Source organism: Hippoglossus stenolepis, chromosome 20 (genome assembly GCF_022539355.2).
Source record: "Hippoglossus stenolepis isolate QCI-W04-F060 chromosome 20, HSTE1.2, whole genome shotgun sequence".
NCBI classification, from domain to species: domain Eukaryota; kingdom Metazoa; phylum Chordata; class Actinopteri; order Pleuronectiformes; family Pleuronectidae; genus Hippoglossus; species Hippoglossus stenolepis.
The window spans coordinates 18,721,059-18,732,898 of record NC_061502.1 but is presented as its reverse complement, the minus strand read 5'-3'; the positions used below and the strand labels follow the sequence as shown (position 1 = coordinate 18,732,898).

General features: G+C 46.5%; 1 protein-coding gene across 1 annotated transcript in view; it reads right to left on the bottom strand.

Moving 5' to 3' along the window:
• Positions 1 to 331: 331 nt before the first annotated feature.
• The window catches only part of man1a1 (mannosidase, alpha, class 1A, member 1), a 94,211-nt gene continuing 82,702 nt past the window's right edge, over positions 332 to 11,840 (bottom strand). The window contains exons 6-12 of the mRNA XM_035143942.2: positions 10,271 to 10,394; positions 10,050 to 10,143; positions 6,126 to 6,241; positions 4,809 to 5,028; positions 3,989 to 4,161; positions 3,599 to 3,714; positions 332 to 1,189 (exon numbers count right to left, since the gene is read on the bottom strand). Coding sequence (XP_034999833.2) covers positions 1,063 to 1,189; positions 3,599 to 3,714; positions 3,989 to 4,161; positions 4,809 to 5,028; positions 6,126 to 6,241; positions 10,050 to 10,143; positions 10,271 to 10,394 — 970 coding nt within the window. The 3' untranslated portion in view covers positions 332 to 1,062. The remainder of the gene's footprint in view (positions 1,190 to 3,598; positions 3,715 to 3,988; positions 4,162 to 4,808; positions 5,029 to 6,125; positions 6,242 to 10,049; positions 10,144 to 10,270; positions 10,395 to 11,840) is intronic.

Genomic DNA, 11,840 nt, shown 5'->3' with positions numbered 1-11,840 from the left:
CGTCACGGTCTTTAACTCCCAGAGGAAGACCGGTCGATGTGGGTGAAAGCTCCAGAAACAGACCTGAGATCCCAGCTATCGGTCAAACCTCAGAGACGTTTGGCTCAAAGGTAGAGGAAGAGAAATAAATCCAGACGCAGTGAGGACGAGATGAGCAGAAGATGAGGAGCAGCTTTGTGTAAACGTCCTGGGGAGAAAAGTGGAATCACTGACAGGTCGGCCGCTCGTCCTGCGTCCAACGAGGGAGGGAGTGAGACGGGTGGGGGCAGACAGTTTATAAAAGAGGTTGGGTTGTGCTGCGTCTTTTCTCCCACACAAACAACCAGGGGGGTGTTTAGAAAAAAACTAAGGTTCCTCTGGAAGTCGATTGGCGGTGACGGCGTTGGTTCCTCTTCAGAGATGGAAGCCGTTCAGCAGACAGGAAAAAAAAAAAAAAAAGACGATGGGAAGTGAACGCAGCTTCCTGTGGCTCGCTGAGTCAACCAAGTCTAACTGGGTTCGATTCCCCCAAAAAAACCAGGGTCCACGTGTCCACTGTGACGACTGGTTCACGTCCTGTCACTTTTCTCCTCCACGATAAACGACACGATGACTGAAGCAGAATGTGAAAATTGGTCATAAATGAAAAAAATCTAATTCAGAAAATACCAGTTTGATAATCAGAGAATATTAAAAACTAAACACCAACAGTCCGAGGGAATCGCTGCGTCCTCCTGTCATTTACCACATTGTCGTTTTCAAACTCGTCCCGGGACGACGGGACTCAAGTCAGCACGCCACCCGACAGGAAGCGCGTCCGTCAGCGTCCGCGTCAGAGCTCAAAATCAAGAAAAACAAAAACAACAACAACAAAAACTGGACTCGACAGCGAGAACTCAGCTCCGACGCGACTTGAATTCAGTTTAGATCCCGTTTAAAAAATAAAAAAAGTGAAATCCGATCGAGAGGCGTCAGTGGGTGACTCCAGCTGGAGGCTCAGGTTTTCAGCATCAGAGGTTCTCGCACGTGGGTTTTTTTTTTGGGGGGGGTGGGGGGGTGATGTCATCAGCGCAGGACGGTCCACTACTCCACCTCGTTGGGTATTTCTGTTTTGTCCTTCCGGATGACGGGCAGCGGGTGAGCCTCGGTGTTGAAGACCCAGTGGTCGAACGGGAGGTGGTCGTCCTCAGAGAAGAGCAGGTAGAGATACCTGCGGGAGACAAAGACAGAAACTTGTGTTAGCGTCAAACGATGAAGATGTTTGTATTTTATAATGTAAGTTATTTAATGTTCAGGGATGAGGTCGTGTTTTAAAGTGAACGGATAACGTCCGAGGTAAAACTTAAAACTTTGGGAAGAGCTGAAGTTTGAGATTGAGTTTGAGACAACGCAGCAGAACAGAAGAGTGTGTGTTATTTTCTGGAGCCTACATTACCCACAATGCCCCTTGCTTCACGCAAACCTCACAGATTCTAATATCGTACGAGTGATTTTTGATCTAATTTCATCAGCAATGAGGTAAAAAGAGTTGAAATCTTGTGGGTAAACATTGTTTTAATTAAACCAACACGCCTCCACTCGTGTCTTCATGTATCTTTTTAACGTGACTCCTCGTGGGATCCACACTTGTTTGATATTATCTCCTCAGTATTCGTCAGTGGTCCTGCCAGAAGAGCAGTGATGAAACAGATGTGGGGCCGAGAGCCGAGAAGGGGGCGCACGGCTTCACACCAGCTTTTGCCAAACCGAGGTGATTTAATTCTGCGGCTCGATGGCGTCAGATTTCATGAAACAGTTTCTGAACAGGAGCAAAACTGAGTCAATAAATCAGCTGAGAAGCTCGATGGACGTGAAGCCGTCAACCACACGTCCCCCCCCTCTCCTCCTCCTCCTCCTCTTCCTCACAACAGACGCCCAGAAAGCAGCGAGTGATTGACGGCCGACAGCCGTGTGAAGAACGTCCGTGTCCTTGGCAGCGGAGAGGAGATGAAATCAGGAACGTGGCTCTGCACGATGCCAAGTTCCCAGAGAAACATTTGAGGGACAAGACTTCTAGATGGGATCAATATCCTCCGTGTGTGTGTGGGGGGGTCGCACTGTGGCATCATGGGATGCGACAGATGAGGAAACTATGAGCTACTGACCAGGCCGCTCATCAATCACCTTCGTATTCTTGTCAGTGGATTTATCGCCTGGGGGGGGGGGGTTTAATACCAGATCATGCTAATGAGGTTTTCATTTTATTAGTTTTTCCAACGCTTCCTCAGAACATTTTATAATCACACCTAAAAAACTTTAATGACTTTCTGATCAGACATCTCAGTGTGTGTCTGTGTGTGTGTGTGTTAGTGTGTGTCTGTGTTAATCAGGACTAGAGGTGACGTGAGGTATAATTTACAGCCTATAAAGAAGCTGGATTGGACGGAGGCTCGCCCCCCCCCCCATCAGGCTCTGTTAGCCTAACCTTGACTTCCTGTAAACCGCTGCCTGGTGCGGGACAGAATGAAGATGAGGAAGAGGAGGGGACGGAGGGGAAGGAAACAGAGATAAATATGGAGTGAAGTTCCGAGGGTTTGATTCCACGTCACACATCAATCAACCAGGACCGACGTGGTCACTTAGGTTCCCTCCCTGGTTTTCTGCTTCGTATGAGCAGACACACAAACACACACACACACACACACACACACACACACATGTTAAACACACACACTCTCGCACTCGTTGAAGTGTTGCTGGGATTTTCTTTTCCTGGTGGTTTAAACAGACTGACTTGCCGAACACAGATGGAGAGCCATCTGAGGAGGAGCCCTATTAGCCACAGACATCACACTGTGCGGCTGACAACACGTTTAGAGAGCCGTTTGCGGCCTCGCACACACACACACACACACACACACACACAGACACACAACAGGGCAGTTAAGTACAAATGTCAGGCGACTGTTAAGAGGAAGTGAGAAGTGGAAGCTGCCTGTGGTGAGTTGGGACATGTCGTGTTTATCTCGTTGTCTATTTGAGATCCGACCGTGCATCTGCAGTCTGAGAAACACGAGTGGATCCAACATGTGGGTGATAACTGGTCTTCTACTGAAAACACATTTCATATTTCACAGAGATTCACTTCTGCAAAATCATATTTCATAGTCTCTCACGGGATTGTTCAAGTTAGGCGTGGAAGGATTTAACGAGAAATGACAAATTGATGGATTTGATGACCAACGACGAAAGGCCCAAACATTTGGATTATTTTAAAAAAATGATACGTATTCGTTGTTCAGTTGTGTTTGTGTCATTTATCGAGATGAACGTCGTGTGGTTCAGTATCTCAGTGAGAGACCGGATCGTCCTGTACGGCTGCAGAACCCCCGACTCACTCAGCGTGTGAGAGACGACGCAGAGACGTAACCTTGCCCCTGACCTCGGCAACTCTGTGGAGCCTTGTCCGAATTAATGAAAACATCGTATTTTATGTCTGTGTGTGTGTGTGTTTGTGTGAGTTGACAGTTTGGGGATGCAGAGCTCCAGTCCCTCCATAAAACGCAATGACAGCACAATCATAAGAGGACAAAGTGAAGGGTGTGTGCGTATATGAAGTTGTCCAGTTTGCGCGTCTCACTTCAGCGTCTCTGCCAAGTAGAAACTCTGCTGGACGTCGTCGTGGTTCGGAGACGACGCGTAGACGTCCCTGACGCCGCTGTAGCCTCCTTCCAACCGACAGTGCTTCTCCAGGGCCTGGACCACACACACAGGAACACAGACACACAACGGGACGACAGGAAATCAATCAGGCTGTTTCATGTGCTTAAAATATCACTAAAGCTCCGGGTGGATCCTTTGCTGAATATAAAAATAACTTAAATAAGTCGATGTTTTGTTGTGTTTCCGTCCTGATTAGTTTGTTTTAATAAAATCTCTCACTGGAGCTTCCACATTAGAACATTTTCTCTCAGCTACTGATGAATTGAATATCACAGAAACGATTCTTTGAGACGGACTCGTATTTTACCTGAACGGCCTCCCAGCCCCACTCCCTGTACTTGGGGTCGTGGGTGAACCTCCACATGTACATGTACGTCTCGATGACCTCGGGGCGGAGGATGAAGTACTTCTCGTTCTGGCGGGTGGCGATGGCCTCGACCCCGCCGTCGAAGCGAAACGCCTCTGGACCCAGCTTCAGGGCTGCGGCAGGAAGAGGAAAGGAGAGGAGGAGGAAGAGGAGGAGGAGGAGAGAAGAAGATGTAAAGACACAAACATCTTAATGCTGCAGCTTCAAAATGAGGAAAACAGACTGAGTTTCTTCTCTTGTGGTATTTACCCACATGTTTACATAGTTTAACATTCACGTTACGTGTGCGGCTGCAGTGAAGCGTCACAGAGCTCAGGTCAGAAAACGATGCTATTTCAGAGCTCAGTGATGATGACATTCCCCGGAGCTGCGTTTAAAACAGTGACTCACAACACGACTCAGGGACGGATTCAATTCAGAGAGAAAAAAAAAAAAATGATCTGACCGGAGATTAAAAATAAAAACCTGCATAATGTCGATTTATGATTAAAATACGACTTTCAAATTAGAATTAAATCGTTTTCCCATAACTTGACTTTCCTGCCTGAAAGGACGACAAGTGCACGGACTGCACTTAAAACCCCCCCGACATCCTTTACAGCCTCTGATACAAGCAGAACGAAAATAACTTCTGAGCCGTTTTCAGATATGAACTCTGGAAAATAGTCAGACGTGTTCACGACAACAGGTAAATATCTGGGACACTCAGGTGAGGTGGGCGTCTCAGTAGAGACACGGGACACGACGCCGTGGAACTGACCCGTCCTGACGTACGACTCGTGACACGTGCGGGCGATCTCGGCGGCCTGCTCCATCTGGTGGCCCGTCTTGTCGCTGGGCGCCCCGTCAGCTCCCAGCGCCATCATGCCGCCCGCGAAGCAGGTCAGGTGACCCATCTTGTGCTCCAGGAGCCCCCCCTTCCACTCCGCTATGTAGGTCAGGCCGCCGCTGGACTTCCTCATCAGGTTGGTCTCTATCGCCTGGGAAACACAGAGAGTGATTGAAGGTTCTGAGCCTGAAATCAACTGTAACCTGTAATAATCCTCTCGTGATGGATCAGAGGGTTTTTAAATGTGGATAATATCGTGATAATGTATTCGTGAGTTAATGTCCATGTTGGTTTGTGTTGTTTACTCAACTACATTGTTCAAGGTACTAAAAACCTTAAATCAACAAGTTGAAATATATAATCTTCACTCTGTTTACATCCTGTTTGTACTGTGCACACAGTACAAACAGGATGTGAGAGCTCGGGATAAAGTAAATCCTCAAACCTCGGTAGAAACTCTGGTGTCGATCTCTGTGTTTCTGTTCTGAACAAACTCTCCAGTTCATCACAGGAATCGAGAAGAAGTGATGAACGTTAAATTAGAGAAACGCACAGGGTTCGATATGTTTCGGGGATAAAGACCCTTTAAGGACAGCAGTGTTATCGTCTTCTTGACGAATGCATCCAGAGCCCCTGTCGTCCCTGAAGCTTGTGAGGGATTATGGGTAAAGTATCCCTGCGTGTTTAAAGCTGTATTTTAGTCGCCATGTAATGTATTTCGCTCCCCAGTGTGTTTCAGAGCGATGCCGCTCGTCACCACAGTTTAGGTTTGATTTAAAAAGAGAGAGGCTATCTTTACACCACAGGAGAGCTGCTGTTGTTCTGACACGAGATTCATCTCCTCTCGCTACTTTTCCTTTTATACATAAATGCAACGTGAAACTTTCCCCGTGGCGTCATCTCTTCAAACTCACTATCAGGCTCCTGAGGATCAAATTATTGGAAAATGAATAGATACCAGAAAGTCTGACACTAATCTTGTGTCTTATTGGATTTGTAAACGTGTCCTCAGGTGTCCTTAAAGGTTATTATTGTTTTTGTTGTTTGTTAATTGACTCAAATGATTAAATTGACCTAAAGAAAATCATCTGCAACTATTTTAACAAACAATAATTGGTAATTTAATGACTTGTGAAGTCAACGGCTGCATCTCAGCCCTAACAACTGCTTACTGTGTGTGTGTGTGTGTGTGTGTGTGTGTGTGTGTGTGTGTGTGTGTGTGCATGTACGTGTGTGCGGGGGGGTTACCTGCAGGGCATCGTAGTACATCTTCTTGCCTTCCTCATCTGTCTTGTCTGACATCAGCCAGGCCTTGAGCAGGTACTCATAGAAACTGTCGCCAAGGCCACCCACAGACACATGATCTGCAACACACACATAAACAATGATTAAAACACACACACACACACACTCACTAACACTCACACACAAACACACACCTCCTACACGTCTGCGTGTTCAGATTACAACTTCAATCCAAAGATGATCACCACATTATGCAGGGCTGGATATGTGTGTGTGTAATATAACACAAACACTCCTGCAGCTGATGATATTCTACAGTATACGTGTGTGTGTGTGTGTGTGTGTGTGTGTGTGTGTGTGTGTGTGTGTGTGTGTGTGTGTGTGTGTGTGTGTGTGTGTGTGTGTTATTGCAGGTGAGCGTCCATCCAGCTGATCTGTGCGTCTGCCCTGCTGATTGTCAGCGGAGGCTCATCCATATGCATGTGTCATTAACAGAGTCCGGCCCCGTGTGTGGAGTGCAGAGATTAAATGTCAGCCGCAATCACGCTGAAGAGAAGAGAGAAGAGGAGGCCGCTGAAGAGGCTTCGGTCGCGAGGCGATAAGAGAAGCCGGCTGTCGACGAGCGAGAGCGGCACACCCCGAGCGAGAGCGGCAGGGAAACCAAAGAGAAGAAGACACGAGCCTAAAATAGAGCGCGAGCGATCTGCCAAACATCTCTTCAATGACATGAAGAACAATTACACATTTAGTCACAAGCAGTTTTTTCAGATACAGAATCAGAAGCAGAGATGTAAACTAGAACCACTGGAGTAAAAAAAAAAAAAAAACCCGCTAACATCTGCCAACATCTGGCTTTTGTCTGCAATGAGAATGGAAACAATTAGCTGTAGTTTCTCTCTCAGGTCAAATGACTCTGCAGGTTTTTAAATTGGCTCCGGCTCCGATCGGCACTGATAGAAACAAGCTATCGTCTTCGTCTTCTTCATTTTGGAACCATGCGTTGAACATATGCGTATTTATTGTTTATTACATTATCTATAAACACTTTATCTCGTGAGCGGGTTTAAAAAACACGATGACAGCCGTTCTAACACAATCCACCTGCACACGACGATGTGGTATTTGTACAGTAAGTGAGGGATGGGCTGAGGATTGCAGGGAGGCTGTGGGGGGGGGAGGAGATATATTTCAGACAACATTAGGTTGCAAACATCCCGAGGTCATAATTTATTCAACAATTGCATTTCCATCGCTATTGCATAATTTCTCTCTGGATGAAAACCCCCCCCTCACTGGCTAAGGCGAGCGTAAAAGCTTCTTTTTTTGGGTGGGGGGGGTGAAACTTTCTATTCAGCATCGCAGATTGAATAAATCATCATTTGCATAAATTACGTGGATGAAGACGCAGGTAGCGTCTGTGTTAAAGTGTCAGATAAATGCCAGCAGCTATAACCGCAGATGTGCTTCCTGGAGTTTTATCGCGTGTTTCAAAGTTAAGTTCGTATTTAACCTTCACAGATTCCAACAGTGCTGCAGTTAAAGGCCGCGTGTCGGATATTTCTGATCCCTTCAGAAACGTATCAGAGGGAAAATACAAATGATTATTAAAAACTGGATCAAGCGATTTACGTCTTTCAGGAGAAACGTGCCCTGATTCGACCGATCTGAGCAAATGAAAACCTCTTCAAGGTAAAACTGAGGCGGGAGGAATTAAGCGTGAAAAATAATTACGTTTCATTAACTTCAAATCTGAAATTCTCAATGACGGGAGAAAAAATAAAACTCAACGGGTTCCTGAATACATTAGAGAGACTTGGGTTTTTCAGGCTTCCTCGCCTGGATGCGAGTTTCCCCGGTGATTCGGACGCCAGCAACAAACGACGAAGGACGTGAAGATTCACTGCGTCAGTCAGAGTCCGGTGTTTATCCTTTATTGGTCGGATGTGCCTCCTCCTCACAGTTCCTGGTCGACGGCTACAGGCTGAAGACTCATTTCTCTGATGTTTGGTCCGAGTTCAACAAACCGCCGCTGAGCACTGGACTTTAATGTGACAAGTGGAGTAGAAGCTGACGGCCCAGTGATGGACTCACGACCCGTCCAGGATTAGTTCCAGCTCCCCTGTGACCCAACTGCTCCTTAAAGCGCCCGATGGTTTGATATAGTGGTTAAAAAGGAAATCACTCACAGCCGCGTTAAGAACGAGTTTAAAAATGGATTTTGATATCAACCCCTCTCCTGCTCCTTGTCAGTGTCGTTTTCATTATCTAGCACCCTGCCGACAGTTTCCTCCGACACATGACAGCTGGCATTAAAAGAGACTTTTACTCAGTGTGTTCCTCTGCCACACGATGTCTGACAACACGTCTCTATTTTACACTATCTCCCCAACAGCCCTAATCCCTCCTCTTCCTCCAAGTCTTCCCTCTCTATCCCCATCATCGTTACCCCGTTCTGCTGCACGGTTTGATAATGGATTTGAAATCATATCCTGTTACTGTGTGAACGGACACATGTGCACACGCCGACGTTATAGACGGGAGCTGAGGGTGGACAGGGATTTGGGGAAAATAGTGGGCTGCAGGAATGTGAAGTGAGTCAACAGGGTTGAGATGGAAAGAGGGACGAGGAGGTTTGAAAGCAGAAGAAGAAGGGAAACCATCCTGCAGCATCGCTCCAGCAGAACAACTAAATCAATCCCCGTAAATAACGAAGAGGATTTCGCAAAAACTACCAAACAGATTCTTACAGAACTCGGTGGAGGGATGGGACACAGGCCAAGAAAGAACCCATTGAATTTTGGGATGGATCTGGGTATAGAGGCAGATCCATTATTGTCTTTTAATCACTATTTTTTGACATTTTCAGGGAATAATTTATGAATCTCGACGATCTCTTGACGGTAAAATGAGAGGGACAAGAGAAAAATGTATCGGGGACAAGTTCTTGGACAAATAAAGGAAGCGAGTGTCTTTAAAACCTGAGCTGGAGCCGGCGGAGTGATTACAATGATCCTGGAGGGAGGAAGACGTGTGCACTCTCCTGGTCGTCGTCAGAACAAATTACAGGTGTGGAGCCGTTGTCTTTGAAAGATCAACACAAAGTGCTCAGCAGTGATCCAGACAAGTTGTAATTTGTGTGTCATCACGACAAAAGAGAAGGCCGAAGCTTGGTGACACTCGTCAAGTGGGAAATGAAAACGTTTTGCTGATATCAGACTCTGGGTCCAGGTTAGTGTGAACCCAGACGGAGCCGGTCGGATATTTTCATCTTAATTACTCAGGAGCCGTGTCTGTGTGAAATACAACTGAAAAAATGTGAGAATATGACAGAAGGAATTTGGCTTGACTAATGTTTGTATAAATATTAGGTCACATTATGCATAAAAGTGACTGTTCAAACAGAATTAACACCGAGGAAATGACACGTTTGAGCCTCTAGGTCTGACTAAGACATGTTTACGCCCCTTAACCGGCGGAGGAGCAGAAAGACAGAGAGGACGAAGCCGTCTTTACAGCAGGTTAATAACGACGGGCCTAACCAAGGAGCTGCGAGGAGTTTCCCCAGAACGCAGGGACAACGTAAATCTGCTTTAACGTGAGGGCTGATCACCTTAATGCAAATAAAGCTCCAGCTCCTGGACCTGCTGTGTGATCATCAGGTTTTACTGGGCTCAGTTTACAGGTGAAGCTAAGTGAAGGTGAAGCAGCAACTGTGACTCCCTGATGTGAAGTTGTGGAGAACAAAGGGTGAAGGTGATGATTCTCATCTTTGAAACGTCCGTGTTTATACGTCGTCTTGTTATTTCACTGGAGAACATTTACGTATATGGAGATAAAAAGAAGGAGCGGAGCATCTAAGAAGAATCTCAGGCGACAGGACAGTGTTCCTCCTGAAGAACTATGACGTGTAGAGAACTGTGCACTCACGTTGGCCCCACTGGCCACTGTTGGGGTTCAGGTAGTTGGGGTACAGCCCCTGAGGTTTGTCCAGGCGGTTGAGGACCTTCCGGATGTTCATTACCTGATAAGAAGAAGAAGATTGCATTTCAAGAAAGAAATCTTTAAATTCTGCAGGAGTAAAAGAGGAAATCCTGTAGAAAACCAGTGAGAGTTCAAAATCATGTTCATATCTCCTGTGTTTCTGTTACCTTCTGAGCAAACTCAGGATTCCCAGAGAGCTGGCCGAGGTGCATGAACTCCAGGTGCAGGGTTCCGTACTCGGCCAGGATGCTGCTGCCGCCAGACGCCCACGGCCAGTTCCTACCTATACCACTGCAGAGAGAAGAAGAGCGAGAGGGAGGATTCTGTTAATCAAAAAGAAAACGACAAGAAGAAATACTGAACCACCGCTGATGTGTAAAAGAGACCATTTGAAAAACCGCCTCCGTAAACTATGTTGTAACTGGTGCACACTCTGGTGCGCACAAGGTCTGTGGACAATAAGACAAGAACACAGAATGAGTCATGTCAGAAAAGTCATTCATCAGAAAACCACAGGACCTTGATACTGAAAGACTCATCGGCAGAGTTTTCTCAGTGACTCAGCAGCCAAACTTTAAACCAGTAAGACGACTTCAACTCTGCTCTAATTTACCTGGACGTCCTTTTGTCAACTGTTCTTTTTCATGACATGAGGTTCCTGTGCGTTCACGGCACTGAAATTCAAACTTTGGTCGTTGGTAAACTGAGAGAATTCAGGTTTAAGGCACTTCTCCGAGTCTACGTCCGTGTATAAGTACAGTCTATGGCCGTGATGCGTGTGTGTGTGTGTGTGTGTGTGTGTGTGTGTGTGTGTGTGTGTGTTGGATGATTAGAGCCACTGACAGATCACTTCCAGATCAAGAGCTGATGACTCTGGTGGCGAAGCCTCAAGTAAAAACCCATGAATAACATTTTACTGCACCGTGAAACACACAGCGGGGCGTCGGCAGAGCAGTAAATAAATGGGGGACATAAACGGCACTGCACACACACAGACAGACACACACCTCTTCAAAGAGGTGGATGAACATACTAATTACCCCCCCCTTCAACTCATCATGCTGCACAAGCCATAATTTGTTTCCCATTACACCATGGATTCAATCAACTCACCCGAACACAAGCAGGACCACTGCAGCATCAGGCAGAAGACACACACACACACACACACACACACACACACACACACACACACACACACACACACACACACAACACAGAGCTGTGCGTTTGTTCGCTTTGGATGGACGCAGACATATTGAAAAAGCATAATTTCTTCATCTCCTCCTCTTCCTCCTCCTCCTCTTCCTCCTCCTCCCCTCCAGTTAACTGTCAGCTCGATCTGTCTATCCATCTTTCTCAATCCCTTTCTAACCCCCCCCATGATGAGCGATGAATCTCCTCTCCTCGGAGGCGGGGAGAGGAACACACACACCTTTCCATTTCACCCCTGTCCAGCTCAAATTCATCCCAAAGCCCCGCTGTGAGAAACACTAAACCCCCGTGAAGGAGAACAAAACAGAAGACAGCGAGAGGAAAGCTGCCGCGTAAACCAAAACAGACACAAACCAATGGAGTGCAGATATATAGTAGAATACTGGAGACACAGCGTGCTGAGGGTGTGTTTGAAATACTACTTATCTGACCAGGGTGTGTGAAAGAGAAATTCAAGACGATCTGAGACGTGTAACGCTGCCTGGAGTTTAATTACAAATTAAAGACCTGTCAAAGGGAAGA